This window comes from Panthera tigris, chromosome A3, assembly GCF_018350195.1.
Source record: "Panthera tigris isolate Pti1 chromosome A3, P.tigris_Pti1_mat1.1, whole genome shotgun sequence".
Taxonomy (NCBI): Eukaryota; Metazoa; Chordata; class Mammalia; order Carnivora; family Felidae; genus Panthera; species Panthera tigris.
The window spans coordinates 103,774,487-103,792,667 of NC_056662.1; the positions used below are offsets into that span (position 1 = coordinate 103,774,487).

General features: G+C 42.0%; 1 protein-coding gene across 2 annotated transcripts in view; it reads right to left on the reverse strand.

Moving 5' to 3' along the window:
- Positions 1–3,701: 3,701 nt before the first annotated feature.
- MRPS5 (mitochondrial ribosomal protein S5) overlaps positions 3,702–18,181 on the reverse strand; it is a 29,221-nt gene continuing 14,741 nt past the window's right edge. For both annotated transcript variants that reach the window (XM_007082361.3, XM_042982038.1), the window contains 7 exons: positions 17,046–17,080; positions 15,268–15,358; positions 13,438–13,484; positions 12,704–12,761; positions 12,357–12,419; positions 7,235–7,371; positions 3,702–4,074 (listed from right to left, as the gene is read on the reverse strand). In XM_007082361.3, coding sequence (XP_007082423.1) covers positions 3,850–4,074; positions 7,235–7,371; positions 12,357–12,419; positions 12,704–12,761; positions 13,438–13,484; positions 15,268–15,358; positions 17,046–17,080 — 656 coding nt within the window. In that variant the 3' untranslated portion in view covers positions 3,702–3,849. The remainder of the gene's footprint in view (positions 4,075–7,234; positions 7,372–12,356; positions 12,420–12,703; positions 12,762–13,437; positions 13,485–15,267; positions 15,359–17,045; positions 17,081–18,181) is intronic.

Here is an 18,181-nt window from a genome sequence, read left to right on the forward strand (position 1 = left end):
CTCTATCTGGTGAAACTACTCTTTAGGAATGAAAGAAAAATAAAGACATTGTCACTGAAGGAAAACTAAGAGAATTTGTCAGTTAAAGGAAGTTCTTGAAGCAGGAAGGAAATGTGTGAGATGATTGATTGATTGATTGATTGACTGTAGAAAGCAGGCAGATATATAATAGAAAATAGAAAAAACAAAAACAAAAACAAAAAACAAAAGAAACCTGTATTGCTCTCTGCTCCCAGTTCCTGGCACAGAGATCCTAAAACCATTGTAATAGCTTAAGTGATAAGCAGTATCTTTTGTGCTAATAGTTGGTCTTTGACTCCCGTTGCTGACAGTTCCTAAATCCCTTGGAATTACCTAGGTGATGGTAGGGCCACTTGGGTGGCTCAGTCGGTTAAGTGTCTGACTTTAGCTCAGGTCATGATCTCTTGGTTTGTGAGTTCGAGCCCCGCGTCAGGCTCTGTGCTGACAGCTCAGCTCAGATCCTGGAACCTGCTTTGGATTCTATGTCTCCCCAGCTCTTGGCCCCTCCCATGCTTGTGCTTTTTGTCTCTCTCTGCTTCTCAATAATAAATAAATATAAAAAAAAGCTGGTTTTTTTTTAAAGTGTCTTTTATTCTAATGAGGTGACTCTTGGTGGGCTCCTGCATGGGGCCTGGCCACCAAAACGACCAAGTCACGATTAGAAGCTTGGGATTTTCAGTCCCACCTTTCATTCTCCAAAGAGGGGAGAGGGGCTGGAAATGGAGTTCATGATCCATCATCCCTATGTGATAAAGATGCCATACAAATCCCAGAAGTACAGGTTTCTGGGAGCTTCTGGGTTGGTGAACACATGGAGGTGTTAAGAATGGCACACCCTTTCCCACGTTTCGTGCCCAGGCATTTCTTACATCTGCACATTCATCTGGATCTTTTATCATATCCTTTTTTTTTTTTAATTTACACCCAAGTTAGTTAGCGTATAGTGCAATGATTTCAGGAGTAGAATCCAGTGATTCATCCCCTACATATAACACCCAGAGCTCATCCCATCAAGTGTCCTCCCTAATGCCCCTTGTCCATTTAGCCCATCCCACCACCCCCCACCCCCCACCCCTCCAGCAACCCTCAGTTTGCTCCCTATATTTAAAGGTCTCTTATGTTTTGTTCCTGTACCTATTTTTCTATTATTTTTGCTTCCCTTCCCTTATGTTCATCTGTTTTGCACCTTAAATTCCAAGAGTGAAATCATATATTTGTCAGTCTCTAATTTCGTTTAGCATAATACACTCTAGTTCCATCCATGTTGTTGCCTGGCAAGATTTCATTTTTTAAAAAAATTTTTAATGTTTATTTATTTTTGAAAGAATGAGAGAGAGAGAGAGCGAGCATGAGCTGTGGAGCGGCAGAGAGAGAGGGAGACACAGAATCCGAAGCAGGCTCCCGGCTCCGAGCCGTCAGCACAGAGCCCAATGCGGGGCTCAAACTCACAAACTGTGAGATCATGACCTGCGCTGAAGTCGGACGCTTAACCGACTCAGCCACCCAGGTGCCCCAAGATTTCATTCTTTTTGAAGGCCAAGTAATCCTCCATTGTATATATATACCACATCTTCTTTATCCATTCATCCATCGATAGACATTTGGGCTCTTTCCATATTTTGGCTATTGTCGATAGCGCTGCTATAAACATTTGGGGTGCACGTGCCCCTTCGAAACAGCACACCTGTATCCTTTAGATAAATACCTACTAGTGCAATTGCTGGGTCGTAGGGTAGTTCTATTTTTAACTTTTTGTGGAACCTCCACACCATTTTCCAGAGTGGCTGCACCAGTTATCATATCCTTTTACAATAAACTGGTAAACAGTAAGGAAACTTTTCCTGAGTTCTGTGAGCTGCTCGAGCAAATTAATCACTCAGTTACAGTATTGTAGGAACTTGATTTATAGCTGATCACTCAGAAACACAGGTGACAACCCAACTTGCAACTGGCATCTAAAGTAGGGTGAGGGCAGGGGCGCCTGGGTGGCTCAGTCGGTTAAGTGTCCGACTTCAGCTCAGGTCACGATCTCGTGGTCCCTGAGTTCGAGCCCCGCGTCGGGCTCTGGGCTGATGGCTCAGAGCCTGCTTCCAATTCTGTGTCTCCTCCTCTCTCTGACCCTCCCCCATTCATGCTCTGTCTCTGTCTCAAAAGTAAACATTAAAAAAAAAATTTTTTTTAAATAAAAAAAAATAAAAAGTAGGGTGAGGGCAGCCTTGTGGGCCTGAGCCCCTAACCTGTGAGCTCTGACCCCATCTTCAGGTAAAGCGTATCAGGATTGTGTTAAATTACAGGACACCTGAATTGCCTGGGGAAGGAAAACCCCAAGTCTGGCGTCAGAAGTGTTATGACTATGGCAGTAAAGGGGATTCACAGGAGAACTGGGTGTTGCCCTCCTTAGAGTGGTAACAGAAAGACTCTTGGAATTTCAGGAAAGAAGAAAAAAAACAATCGAGGAGCGCCTGGGTGTGGCTCAATTGTTTAAGCGCCCAACTCTGGATTGCAGAGCAGGTCATGATCCCAGGGTCCTGGGGTAGAGTCCACCCCACCCAGGCTCCGTGCTGAGTGTTGAGCATGGAACCTGCTTGAGATTCTTTTTCTCTCTCTCTCTCCCCCCACTTCCCCTGTTCATGCTTTCTCTGTGTCTAAAATAAAAAATAAAAAAAGAAGAAACAACTGAAAGAATGAAAATTTGGGAAGGGTCTCCCGGCTGGCTCAAGTCAATAGAGCATGTAACTCTTGGTCTTGGGTTCATGAGTCGGAGCCCCATGTTGGGGATAGAGTTTACTTTAAAAAAATAATAAAATTTTAAAACATGGGTATACAAGAGGCTTTTTTTTTCTTCTTGAGTTTTCCATATTATGTTTGATGGTTAAAGCGGAAAATAGAATACTATGGCTCTAAACGTAGGTGGAGTAAATTTAAACACAATTACAGAAACAGGGGAAGGTAAGGGATTGAAAGGGAAGGTAAGGGATTGAAAGTTTCTACACTTGCAAGTGATTAAACGTCAACACCAGCAGACTGGTGAGGAGTGGCATTCGCACAGTGTAACACCGATACGGCGACTGCTAAAACAGCCGTACAAAAAGGTTTAAAAAGAGGATTTCTAGAGTCAAAAAGAACAGGGTTTGTCCATGTTCCTCGACTTTCTAGCTGTGTGACTCTAGTCAAGTACTTAACTGCTCTGTAAAATGAAGTTAATGACACTCATTTTGGACAAATCAAAGTTCATATATATTAGCTTTAATTATTATAGCAATTATTATTTGGCATATTATTTTTGCTTAGGTCAGGCTATAAGCCCTGTCTTCCTAGTCCATTTGCTTCTGCTAGTTTATTTTATTATTTTTTTTTTAAACTTTTTTTTTTTTAACATTTTTATTTATTTTTGAGACAGGGAGAGACAGAGCATGAACAGGGGAGGGGCAGAGAGAGAGAGAGACACAGAATCTGAAGCAGGCTCCTGGCTCTGAGCGGTCCGCACAGAGCCCGACGCAGGGCTCGAACTCACAGACCGCGAGATCATGCCCTGAGCCAAAGTGGGAAACTTAACCAACTGAGCCACCGAGGTACCCCTGCTTTTGCTAGTTTAAATGAATATTTAAAGCAGTCTTGAACTAAAATATGTACGCACGGCTCCTCTCACAGTGACTGGTATATACCACGTGCTCAATAAATTAAAGTTGTAGTTCTTTATTATTTGTAAATAAAGAAGGTTGACCTTTCCTTTAAAAAGAAAGTGACATTCCAAAATGGGAAGGGCTGAGTCTCTTCTCGGTGCCAGGCAGTACCAGACGTGGCAACCGTGCAAGGCCAGAGGGAAGCTCAAGTAGCACCTCTCTTTAAATTTGACCACGCCGAGCGCTTCATTCCCTGCGCCGCCCTCACTTCTTCCCAGTCCAGTCGGATGTCTGGAATGTCATCTTCCGGCTCCGGATCCTTTCTCAAGGCCCCCGTGGGGGAGGCCACCACGATGGGTAGAGGGCCACATTCCTCCCGGAATTCCACGACATGGAGACTCTTCTTATCAGCCAGTTGTTGGTGGGTTTCCTGGGCAAGACCAAATGGAGAATGCCAGGTTAGGTCTATGAGATACATCTGTAACTTAAAGATCGGGAACTTCCCACGTACCACTTGGGGGACTTACCATTTCAAAGTCGATTCCGGGCAATGTGTTTTGTGGCCACACCACAGTAATTTGGGGTGCATGGCATCATCTCCCCACTCCCAACTGGACTGGAGGAAGGGCGTTGGCCTCTGGTCTCTTGCCTTCCAAACCCTCCCAATTATGTGTCACGCTGTGCCCAAAACTGAACTTGATTCTCATCAAGCCCCTAGCTCTAGCTAACGTTTTACAGGACATGCAGGGTGAGACCTGCACTGAGGACCACAGGTATGTAGTCAGCACCAGACTGGGAAGCTACAAGACAAACAACCCAGTTTCCTAAAAAATATAATACAATATAATATAATATAATACAATATAATATAATATAATATAATATAATATAATATAATATAAATAAAAATAAATACACACACACACACACACACACACACACGAGGAAAAAAAGAAGAGGGAAACCTATAGATTAGAAGTGATTTAAAAGACATGGCAAGAACTTACAATCTACAGACTTTTTCTGGAAAACAAATTATGTAACAAATTTCTTTTTAATATAACAAATGGATACATTTCTATGAACACTACCTAGGTAACTCGAGATACTGTGGTACTGTTACTTTTTAGGTATAATAGTACCAACGGGTACTTTTTAATCCTTATCTTTTAGAAATACATACTGAAATATTTACAAATGACATAAAGTGGTGTCTGAGGCCTGGTTCAAAATGACTGGGCTGCATGGGGGTGGTACTGAGACACAAAGATTGGCCATGAGCTGTTCAGTGCTGACATTGGGTAAGAGGGCCAAGGGGACTTATCATGGACAGTAGCCACAGAAGTCTGGAAAAAGGAAATACAGTTAGTTTATTGGTAGTACATTAAAATATCTGACATGCCAATCTCCTGTTTCCAGACCTTATGGCCATCTTGTACTATTCTCTCTAATCCTACAAAAGTTTGAAATTAGAAAAAAGATGAGCTGCTTCATAAAAACAAAATAATTTAAATTGGTAGATCTTATAGTCCATGGCATGTTGCTTAAATTGGTGACATTCTTTTTCTTTTTGAATAGCACATTAAATAATGCAACATTTTACAGTTGACAGCATCTTAGAAGAGATGATACCTGGTAATCATATCAGAAAATCCAAAGTACTAACTTAAAACAAAAATATTACATAAAAGAACAAGTCTACTTGATCATAAATATGACCTATCTAAAACCAATACCGTAGCTACATCAAAAAATTAAACATCTAACAGTTTGGATTTGAAAGTGCTTTTTTATTTTTTAATTTTAATGTTTATTCATTTTTGAGAGAGAGAGAGAGAGAGAGAGAGAGAGAGAGAGAGAACTGGAGCAGGAGAGGGGCAGAGAGAGAAGCAGACAGAGGATCTGAAGCAGGCTCCAGGCTCTGAGCTGTCAGCACAGAGCTGGAGGCGGGGCTCGAACACACAAAACGCAAGATCATGACCTGAGCTGAAGTCAGATACTTAACCGACTGAGCCACCCAGACCCTCCTAGAAGTGTTTTTGAAGCATATTTTAGACAGTAACAACACACACACACACACACACACACACACACACACACACACACACACCTGTTCCAAAAGGATCTCTTCACCTAAAATTTTTCTTTTTTTTTCGTTTTATTTATTTCAAAGAGAGAGTGAGAGTGGGGAAAGAGGGGCAGAAGGAAGGAGGGAGAGGGAGAAGGAAAGGGGGAGGGGAAGGAGAGAGGGGAGGGAGGAAGGGAGGGAGGGAGGGAGGGAGGGAGGGAGGGAGGGAGGGAGGGAGAGGGAGAGGGAGAGGGAGAGAGAGAGAGAGAGAGAGAGAGAGGGAGAGGGAGAGAGAGGGAGAGAGAAAATCCCAAGCAGGCTCCATGCTCAGTGCAGAGCATAGGGCTTGATCCCACACCCTGGGATCATGACCTAAGCTGAAGTCAAGAGTTGGATGCTCAACTGACTGAACCACCCAGGCACCTCTAAAGCTTTTTCTTCTAATTAACTTTCTTATTTTAAACAGAGCATGTATAATTAGTCCAGGGACCACTTTATTTAAACCTAGCCATCAGACTTTGTTTTTTTTTTTCTAATGTTCATTTATTTTTGAGAGAGAGACAGAGAGCGAGCGGGGGAGAGGCAGAGAGAGAGGAAGACAAGAGAATCCGAAGCAGGTTCCAGGCTCTGAGCTGTCAGCACAGAGCCCGACATGGGACTCAAATTCACAAGCCATGAGATCATGAATTGAGCTGACGTCAGACACTTAACTGACTGAGCCACCTAGGCACCCCTGGCCATCACACTTTTAAGTGTCAGGAAGCCTGTCAAAGTCTTTAATAGGTCAGCAAGTGGAGTCTCTTGAACCTGGCTGTCTTTTCTGCTCATCCAGCTCCGCTAAGGTCTACCCTTAGCTAAGGACCCTTACCCTCCGCTAAGGTCCATCCCTTCAAGAACACGCCATCCCTCGGAGCAGTTAAGAGGGCAACCTAGGAGGAGGGGCCTCTTCACTGGGGAGTAGAGTGATTGCAAGCCTAGCCCAGGCTGAGTGGGCAGGCTGGGTGGCAGCCCAGAGCTTTCAGCTCTGCAGAGAAAGAACTTGGCATATTAACATTCATGGTTCCTACTAACGCAGGTGTCTGTCTAAACGACCTACGCAGGTAACTTGAAAACCGCCTGTGCTTCTACTGAAGACAGCACTCTAGAGTGGAGAGGTACCCTAGAGGCTTCACTCTAGTCCCAACTGAAAGAACTAAATTAGGAAACAGCCTTCCTCTTTTTACTTTACATGTCTATACTGTTAGAGCTATAGAACAAGCATAAATTCTTTTCGTAAAAAAACACAGATTATAATTATTGGCTTTGAAAAATACTAAATTTTGAAACTTCAAAATACCCCTGAAGTATTTTTTAAGGGTAATTTTCATGAACTAATTCTCCAGTTGGATTAACTTTAAACTGATGCAGCCATAGGCAACAAAGAATGCCCAAGTCCGCCGGTGGCCCCAGGCCATCATGGCTTAAATGCACACAATTGAAATACAAACTAGAACTTCTGTTTCAGAGCCTAGGGAAGGGTTACCTGGTGGGAAAGCCCACGGAAGAGGCCTCGTGTGAGGTTGAGCATGTTGACGGACCCAGAGACCTTGGCATACATGTCTTTAATGCCAATGAGCCGGCAGATGGTGATGATGGCCCGATGGCAGCGGAGGCCGTAGCCTAGAAAAGGAAAAACGCAGTCACCCTGCTGGCCTTCACACAGCTTTGGGCTCTGGGCTTAGGAGGCCCTGATTCATATTATGGCTTCATCGCTTCCCTGGACAGCTTCCTTAATTTCCATAACGACACTGATTTAAATGAGATGTTATAAAGACTAAAAAAACAATATATATAAATTTCTTAAACATGAGGGCAAAAAAACAGGAATATTATAAAGATTAACAGAAATGTGTGAAAGTTCTAGGCCCCCCACGCCCATGTTGGCTAAGGGCAGAGGGACATGTCTATTCTCCCCCTCCTCAATTGCTCATTTGCACTGAGCAGAGACACCTATTTCCTCTTCCAGGAAGAACTCCTCTCTTGGCTTTGGTAATGCACCCTTTCCCCCGCTCCCCACAAAACATAGCATCTTAATTGCTGCTTTCAGGCACTTAGTGGAACCTGTTTATCTGATGCTTCCCCTCACTAGAATGTGGGCTCTGTGAAGGCTAGGATATTGTTTGTTTCTACTGTATCCCCAGACCCTAAATCAATAGCCAGCAAATGCAGGCAGCAGTGAGAGAAAGACACCCCAAATTTAGACTCACATTTTGATTAGCCAGACATGAAACTTAGCACATGCCTCCCTGCTTTAAGGCAGAGGATCTACTCTAGATATTACATGTTACTGTCTTTCTAATTTCCAATTTTTTTTTAATGTTTATTTTTGAGAGAGAGAGAGACAGACAGAGCATGAGCAGGAGAGGGGTAGATAGAGAAGGACACAGAATCTGAAGCAGGCTCCAGGCTGAGCTGTCAGCACAGAGCCCTTTGGGGGGCTTGAACTCATGAACCACGAGATCATGACCTGAGCTGAAGTCGAATGCTCAACTGACTGAGCCACCCAGGCGCCCCTCTGATTTCCAATTTTCAATGGTAATTCAATATATGTGTGTAAAAACTACATTCGGATACAAGCAACTAACGTGGAACCATCCCTTCTACTTGAAAGAGCCAATTAAAGTGGACCCCATAGCTATGGCAGATCACATAAGAACCGGGGACCTCAGAGGGTAGCTAAGACAGGCAACAACGGGGTGGTCTGTTCTTCTGTGCGCAGAGTTATACACATAAAACGTGTCCACGTGTGAACAAATGTATGCACGCATAGATGTGTATAGATGCACACACACCTGCAGACTGGTGCCCATGCAAGGCAGATCCTCGGAAGGGCCTAGAAGGCAAATTCTAACCTGCTACTGCTCACTGAATGATCCTAGGCCAGAACCTCCCTTGCCCTCCACACCTACGTGGCAGAGCTGATGGCGAGCTCCCGAGGGAAGGTGTGAATACCGCACAGCACCTGGACCATACACGGCCCTCCCCAAGTGGTAGCCAGTTGTGTACATATACAAATACCCATATAATAGTGGTCATAGTCCCATGGGAATTATTTGGATGTACTTTGACTGTGAAGTCTTTCAGGCACACACTGTGTCAAAAACTCCTTGTTTAATGAAAGTGTGTGTGTGTGTGTGTGTGTGTGTGTGTGTGTGTGTGTTAAGATAGGAAATGCTTACCAGCAGAAGACAGGAAATAATAAAGATTGGAGCAGAAATTAATGCTATCGAAACCAAAAAAACAGCAGAAATCAATGAAACCAGAAGCTGGTTCTTTGGAAGAATTAACCAAATTGATAAACCACTAGACAGTTGGATCAAAAAGAAAAAGGAAAGGACCCAAATAAATAAAATCAAGAATGAAAGAGGAGAGATCACAACCAACACAGCAGAAATAAAAATAATAATAAGAGAATATTATGAGCAATTATATACCAATAAAATGGGCAATCTGGAAGAAATGGACAAATTCCTAGAAACATATACACTACCAAAGCTGAAACAGGAAGAAATAGAAAATTTGAACAGACCCATAACCAGTAAAAAAATCTAATTAGTAATCAAAAATCTCCCAAATACAAGAGTCCAGGGCCAGATGGCTTTCCAGGGGAATTCTACCAAACATTTCAGGAAGAGTTAACACCTATTCTCTTGAAGCTGTTCCAAAAAATAGAAATGAAAGGAAAACTTCCAGACTCTTTCTATGAGGCCAGCATTACCTTGATTCCAAAACCAGACAGAAACCCCGCTAAAAAGGAGAACTATAGACCAATTTCCCTGATGAACACGGATGCAAGATAGGAAATGTTTAGCAGTGCTGTGTGAGGAATCAGACACCATGCTGCAGCCAAGGAAGAAGTGTCCCATGACTAAATAAGTTTGGAAACGCTACATTCTCTATGCCCCTCTGGGGGATTCACATTGCACAGTAGTGCATTAAAGACTGTGACAATCAGGGGCGCCTGGGTGGCTCAGTCGGTTAAGTGGCCGACTTCGGCTCAGGTCACGATCTCGTGGTCCATGAGTTCGAGCCCTGCGTCAGGCTCTGTGCTGACAGCTCAGAGCCTGGAGCCTGTTTCAGATTCTGTGTCTCCCTCTCTCTCTGACCCTTCCCTGTTCATGCTCTGTCTCTCTCTCTGTCTCAAAAATAAATAAATGTTAAAAAAAAAAAAAAAAATTAAAAAAAAAAAGACTGTGACAATCACAAAGATGTACAAACATTTTTTTTTTTTTTTTACTTTCCTTTATCATTTTCCCACATGACACTCTTTCTGGAGTTCACACTTATTAGTATCTGCTCATAGAAATAGTGATGCACAGGAACATAGTATAGGAAATGCTGTCTATAATGTATCACACTGTTTCAGCTTCAAAATCAGAATATTTAACCTCAATGCACAGGGAATGTGTTCAACTAGACAGAAACCTGAAAGATACAGCTTAAGGAGACAGGGAAGATAAAAAAGGTAACTTCGGCAATTAATGAAAACTGTAGCTATCTTTCAAAAATCATGTGGATATAGATGTATCTAAACCAACGCTGTTCAACAGAAATAGGACATAAGCCATATATGCAAGCCATAGATGGAATTTCAAATTTTCTCACTGATACATTTCAGAAAAAAAGGTAAAATTGGGGCGCCTGGGTGGCTCAGTCGGTTGGGTGTCCGACTTCGGCTCAGGTTATGATCTCACAGTTTGTGAGTTCGAGCCCCGCGTCAGGCGAGCCCCGCGTCAGGCTCTGTGCTGACGGCTTGGAGCCTGTTTCAGATTCTGGGTCTCCTTCTCTCTCTGCCCCTCCCCACTCATGCTTTGTCTCTCTCTGTCTCAAAAATAAATGTTAAAAAAAAATTAAAAAAAAAAAAGGTAAAATTATTTTTAGTAATATATTGTATTAACCTAGTATATCCAAAACACTATCATTTCAACATGTAATCAATACAATAATTTTGAGATATTTTACATTCTTTTTTTTTTCGTACTAAGCCTTTGTGCTTCACAGATCTCAGTAGCCACATTTCAAGTGCTCAATAGCCACTCAGGGTAGTAGCTATCATAGGAATCGTGCAAGTATAAGCTTGACGTCTAAGTGTTCAATTTAATACTTTTTCTAATAATAAATAAAGGTTTTTATTAGGCATATGAATGACTGTGATTTTAAAGCAGAAGGTAAGTTCACTTAAAAATAGGCAGGTTCTCTTGGTGCAAAATTAGTACTGAATTTGATGTTTTTTCCTCCTGATTGATTTCCACGTCCTAGCTTTGACATGAAAAATTTAGGTGTCTTATTCTTTTTCTGATCCAAACTTTTTTTTTAATTTTTTTTTTTTAATGTTTATTTATTTCTGAGACAGAGAGAAACAGAGCGTGAGTAGGGAAGGGGCAGAGAGAGAGGGAGACACAGAATCCGATGCAGGCTCCAGGCTCTGAGCTGTCAGCACAGAGCCCGAGGCGGAGCTCGAACTCACAAACCGTGATATCACGACCTGAGCTGAAGTCGGTCACTCAACCGACCGAGCCACCCAGGCGCCCCTGATCCAAACTTTTAAAGATATGCCTAGAGGGGCACGCACCTGGGTGGCTCAGTCGGTTAAGCATCTGACTCTTGATCTCAACTCAGGTCATGATCTCACAGTCTCTGAGTTCAAGCCCCGAATCAAGGTCTGGGCTGATGGCGCAAAGCCTGCTTGGGATTCTGTCTCTCCCTCTCTCTGCCCCTCTCCTACTTGTTCTCTCTCTCTCTCAAAATAAATAAATAAATAAACTGTAAAAATAATAAATAAATAAAGATAGAGGTGCCTGGGTGGCTCAGTCAGGTAAGTGTCCAACTTTGGCTCAGGTCACGATCTCATGGTTTGTTGAGTTCAAGCCCCGCATCAGGCTCTGTGCTCACAGCTCAGAGCCTGAAGCCTGCTTCGGATTCTGTCTCCCTCTCTCTCTCTGCCCCTCCCCTGCTCATGCTCTCACTCTCCCTCAAAAATAAATAAATGTTAAAAAAATTTTTTTAATAAAACAAAACAAAATAAAGATATACCAAGAGTATCATTTTTACTGTAGAACCATAGCTAAACAAAATCAAAGTGCTCAAGAATTCTATACCCAAAGTCCGCTGGGCATGACTGCCACAGCTCTGTGACCCTGAACTCTGCCTCCTTGCTTGCAACAGGAAGAAAGTCTACCTCTGCTTCCAGAGCTTAGCATAGCACCCAGCTCACAGATGATGTTCAATCAATCTTTGACGATGTGAATAAATGACTGGAACTGAAGAAGCTGTAAGTAGGCCATCTAACAACATCAATGAATTCTCAAGGAGAAATGAATGCTCGCACTTATCCAAACCCAATGATTCATTCCATTACTATTTCCTATTCAGAGTATGCTCTTCCCACCTAGAATTACCCCTGGTACACGCCTGTGTTCACAGGAGCCTGAGTGCGCTGACTACATTTTATTTCCCTGGGAGCCTCGGCCTTCTTAAATGAAACTCAGGCCTTTCCATTTTGGTATTTTCAAAATGAGTTCAATACAACTGATCAAAAATACAGGACAGGATGGAATTGAGATAATTACTCTGCTTTAACAAATTATAAGAGTGTTTTCGGTTACCTCTGGGTTTTTTCTTCATCTTGATATGCGTCCTTTTAAATGTCAAAGAAATATCGTGGAATACTGGAGGATAAAAACATAAGCATAAGGATTAGGTGTGTAGCTTTAATGCCCTTGCAAATGCCACCACAGAACTAATGCTACCAAAGGAGCCAGCACACGCTGGCCAAGGATGAGTGACAAGATTCTGATTTCACTCATCACTAGGGAAGAAAATTTGTTTATGCATCTTATATAATTATTTGTTCCAGAACATGGTAACAAGCAGAGAACCGCGAAGATGGCCTTAGAGATATATTGTCACATATAATGAAACAAGTGTAATCCTACAAATGATTAACACTCACTTGTATGGTCTTCGTACCGTTCTACATAGTGTAAATATTGTACTGCTCTGTTCTTTGCCTGAAAGAAAGAAGGAAAACACTATTCTTAAATCTACTATTGGAATTTACATTTTCTTGGAGATGTTAAAAAATAGCTTGCAGAAAATATTTTATTACCGAAAATTTCCAACTTAAACATTTCATTATATACTTATAAAAAGACTTAATTTAAAAAAACTTATGGGGCGCCTGGGTGGCTCAGTCAGGTCATGATCTCACGGTCCGTGGGTTCGAGCCCCGCATCGGGCTCTGTGCTGACAGCTCAGGGCCTGGAGCCTGTTTCGGATTCTGTGTCTCCCTCTCTCTGACCCTCCCCTGTTCATGCTCTGTCTCTCTCTGTCTCAAAAATAAATAAACGTTAAAAAAATTAAAAAACAAAACAAAACAAAAAAAAACTTATAACCACAGTATCACTATCATATCTAAAAAACATTAACAATAATTCCTTAGTATCTTCGAACATTCTGTCAGAGTTCAAGCCTTCCCAGCTGTCTCATACTTTTGGGAAGCAATCACAAGTCTGCCAAAAATGACGCAAAAGAAAACAGGTACTGCTTAGGCTATGTATGAGTTAAGTAACTGTTGACAGTAAGCCTCAGAGGAGGGTTCTTATTTTTATTATTTTTTGTGTGTGTGGTTCTAATGGTACCTAGCACACCGAACTTTTAGTATCAACAAAAGAAAAATGTACGTACTTTTCTGAAAGCATCTGCTCGTTCAGTGGCTTTCCCAATGGCAAAACCTTAAAAAAAAAAAAAATGACAAATAAAATAAGGGGCATAAATTTGGCACATACTGTCTTTCACTACATTTTAAGTTTCAGTTCCTACAATATTTCGTAGCATTTCATTTGTCTTCTGCCCACAGAAAACCTGCTATCCAAAACAAACCATAAAACATGAGGCTACTGAGATTTGCCTATCTGTTTTGGGGCATTTTGGAAAGATTACATTTGAAAGTATCTATGAAATCCAAGGTTAGGTGTATAACATTACCTTTTGTAAGTCTCTAGATAAAACGAAATATACTTAAACAAAAACTAATCATGCTCTAAACTAATAAGATAAATGGTTTTGAACATTTTTTAAAATAGATTAAAATAACCAGAAAGGTTGGGGAAAAATATACACTGCTATAGAGAAAAACCATGACTTCCCTGGAACTTACAAATGCAATTCAAATTTCAATTAACCAGGAAATAAAATCAACAATTCTTAAGTTTGTGAATGCTTAACCCTATAAAATGAAATTTATCACAAATTAATGGAAATGCTGCCATTATTTGCTATCTCCATTAATTCTTTATTTTGAAGAATGTATTTTATTTTTAAATTATATATAAGAAAGTAATATAAAGCAGGGCGCCTGGGTTTCTCAGTCAGTTGAGCGTCTGACTCTTGATTTCAGCTCAGATCATGATCTCCCAGTTTGTGAGTCCAAGCCTCGCGTGGGGCTCTACGCTGACAGCACAGAGCCTGCTTGGGGATTCTCTCCCTCTCTCTCTCTCTCTCTCTCTCTCTGCTCCTTTCCGTCTTGCGCACTCTCTCTCTCTCAAAATAAATAAACTTAAAGACAAAAAGCGTCAGTAGGCAGTTTTCCAATTTTCTCTCCCATACACGTTCGTGTATACATTTCAAAACCAGATGTTCACTGGGGAAATTTTACAGAGAAGTATAAAGAAGAAAGTTTAAATGACTGGCAAACCTACAGATTAAACATTATTAACCATTTCAGTGTATATCCTTCTAGTCTTTGCATATAAACATACTTTATATTAAAAAAAACAAAACAAAAAATTGGGATTGTATTATACAGTCTTATATGAAGTTTTTTTATTTTTAATTAGCGTTATTTCATAAATAATTTTCTAATATATACTTTAATGGCTACAGAATATTACAATGTGTGGCTATACTTTTTTTTTTTTTTAGAGAAAGTGCTCACATGCACACAGGAGAGGGGTGGCAGAGGGAGAGGGAGAAGAAGGGAGGGAGGGAGAGGGAAAGGGAGAGAGAGAGAGAGAGAGAAAGAGAGAGAAAGACAGAGAGAGAGAGAGAGAGAGAGAGAGAGAGAGAGAGAGAGTTTTAAGCAGGTTCTATGACCAGCACAGGGCCTATGGGGCTCAATCTCAGGACTGTGAGATCATGACCTGAACTGAAATCAAGAGTCAGACACTTAAACTGAGTTACCCAGGCGCCCTGGATATACTCCTCTCGTAACTACACCCCTACTGTTGAACATTTAGTGGCTTTCCCTCCCTAGTTTTTCATTATACATAAGACAACAGTGTCTTAAGCCTTTTAAAATATCCATTGTTCTCATAGAAAAAGGCAGATAGAGGAACTTCTGTTCCTTTTCCCTCCAAGGGATTTTATGTGTTTACCACAAGGCTTATGCACTTAAAAGGCTTAATCTGTACAAAGGGGCTGGGCACCGGCAAGAACCCGCAGACTCCAGGGCTGAGCCCAGGCCACACCTGTCCTCTGCCCCCACCTCCAGCACCATGCATATCACACCCCGGTCACCTGCGGCTCCTCTGCCATTCCCCACAGCGACCAGGACTCGGACTGATCTCTTTCTTCCCTCTTTTGCTGTCATGTTGAAAACATTTCTTACCTAAAACACAAAATGTTTCATATATATATTACACCTTAAGGAAATTCTGAAGTAGGGAACTGGACTGAGCCCCTTACACACACACAGCACCACCTGAGTAGCTACAACATCCTCTAAGTCATGAGTAGCAACAGCAACTCTCCAAAGGAAACCTCTCTCTGCAGTTTCTCTAGTGGTAAAATCGAACTGTCCCTTCCTATTTCCTAAGGTTGTTAGAAGGCTGAACGGAGATAACTTTTGAACGGATTAGAAACCATACAACTCGGGGCACCTGGGTGGCTCAGTTGGTTGGGCGGCTGACTACAGCTCAGGTCGTGATCTCGCAGTCTGTGAGTTCGGGCCCCACGTCGGGCTCTGTCCTGAGAGCTCAGAGCCTGGAGCCTGCTTCAGATTCTGTGTCTCCTTCTCCCTCTGCCCCTTCCCTGCTTGCTCTCTGTTTCTCTCTCTCTCTCTCAAAAATAATAAACAATAAAAAAATTAAAAAAAAAAAAGGGAAACCATACAACTCAATATACACTATTTTAGTGAATTTCACAAAGGAAGAAAGTTGCTGACCAAACTTTGAAAGAATTTGTAACTGACTTATTATAAGACATATTCCCGGTGATCAGAGATGTTAAAACAAAGAAGATGTGTATCTTAGAAATGAAAATGCAGTCTACAGAAAGAATGAGCACAGGACTGAATCTCTATGCTAAGGTTTAGGCTCACAGGCTCACCGGATAATACAAAATTTAGAAATACCTGCTTACTAGAAACTACAGGAAAATCTGTGTTTTTGTTTGTTTTGTTTTGGCATATTTAAAAGGCCAGGATCTATGAAACTGTTACCTTAAACTGCTTACATGGCAGGTCCCTTCCCAAAAGTAAGGTTAAAGGAAAAGGTCGAGTCCACACCCGTGGACAATCTTACAGGTAATCATCCACATATAAGAATTCTTCAAAGGGATTAACTTCCAAAAGATATAAACTGGGCCCCAAAGACATAAAATGCTTGTAAACATAAAGTACTGATATTGATGAAATAATATACATAATATACATACATATTCATCACAATATACATATTCATATGTATACATATACATACATACATTCATATACATACATAATATACATATTCAATCACAAAATCAATAAATGGTTATTCCAAATGATAGTTAACACTGGCCAAGTATGCAGCACTAGCTCAAAGGAAAGTGGACTATTTTGGTGATTTTCAATCACCCTGGAAAAAGTGACTGATATTTCCCTGACACAGGCTTCAGTTTCAACGGCCTGCAAACAGCCCAAAAGATTATTTCCCCATCAAGAGCTGGGCATTCACAGCAACTCAAAGCTTTCTTACCCTGCCCCATGAACTGAGTGCCAGGACAGATTGCTCATGCTAGCTTTAGAAGGGAGGGTTTCAATAGTAATCTCCAAATTCTGTTCTTGACCGTACCCCTGAAGTTGCCTTGTCATGAGACCGCAACTGGTAGCCCCCAAAAGAGGGCAGCAGTCAGGACAGCCAGGATCAAGTAACTGAAATTAAAGTTTCGTTATTCCCTTATCCGAACCAGCTCCGTGTCTCAGAAAAAAATCACGCACCAAAGGCTGTTCCTCATGGTTCCACTCGCACTATTCCCGCTCTACCCACACCAACTTCTCTAAAGGCTCAACTGGGTATGTGATGCAGCACGCCTACCTCCAGTATTCTGGTATCAAAATCATCATATGTTTCTGTGGAGAGAAAAGAAGAAGGCATGTAGATAAACGGATCTCTACAATTAGTGCACGAAAGCATTTCTCAAACCAGGCACCATCACTGATTTTTAAGTGAGAAGGAATCTCAGATCTTTTCGTGTCACTCCCCAGGCCACACCCTAGTCCTCCATGATCACCAGACTGCTCCACCACTAAATTCCGACAACTCGGCCATCTCCCTGACTGCATCCTCCTACCCCTGCAGCTCTCTCACTCAGCAACTCACAAGGGGTGGTTCTTGGAGCTCCCCAGCACCACCAGACTCCTGACCCCTTCTTTATTTTCCCTCGGACCCCCTACGGTCTTCACAGCCTCTGCCACTCAGCCAAGACACCATAAGCCATCACTTCCACCAGACGTTGCAAATAGCCTCAACTTCCTCCCCCTCTTCTCTCCCCACCATACCACCTAGGCCAGAATCAAGGCAACTCTCTGGCCACACCTGACCTACAGGGTGCCGCTGCTAGAGAGAAGTCAAAGCAGAGTACACACGTGAGCCACGAAAAAGTCATGGTCTCCAACTCAGTCAAGTCCTCCCTGCTGCCTGTTGGCCTTTTATGTCTCTTTCCACTCACCACAGCAGCCATTTCAAACACTCTGGGTTCTCTGATTTTTATTAACTTTTTCCTATAGAAAATTTCACTCACATAAAAAATAAGATAGAACAGCAAAATGAAGTCTTACACACCCATTAGCCAGCTTCGACAATTATCAAGTCCTAGCCAATCTTCTTTCCAAGTTCTGTCCAATTCCTACTTCACTGGGTAATTTTTTAAAATTATTTATTGTTGGGGCGCCTGGGTGGCGCAGTCGGTTAAGCGTCCGACTTCAGCCAGGTCACGATCTCGCGGTCCGTGAGTTTGAGCCCCGCGTCGGGCTCTGGGCTGATGGCTCGGAGCCTGGAGCCTGTTTCCGATTCTGTGTCTCCCTCTCTCTCTGCCCCTCCCCCGTTCATGCTCTGTCTCTCTCTGTCCCAAAAATAAATTAAAAACGTTGAAAAAAAAAAATTTTTTTTAAATAAATAAATAAATAAATAAATAAATAAAATAAAATAATTTATTGTTTAATTTACATCCA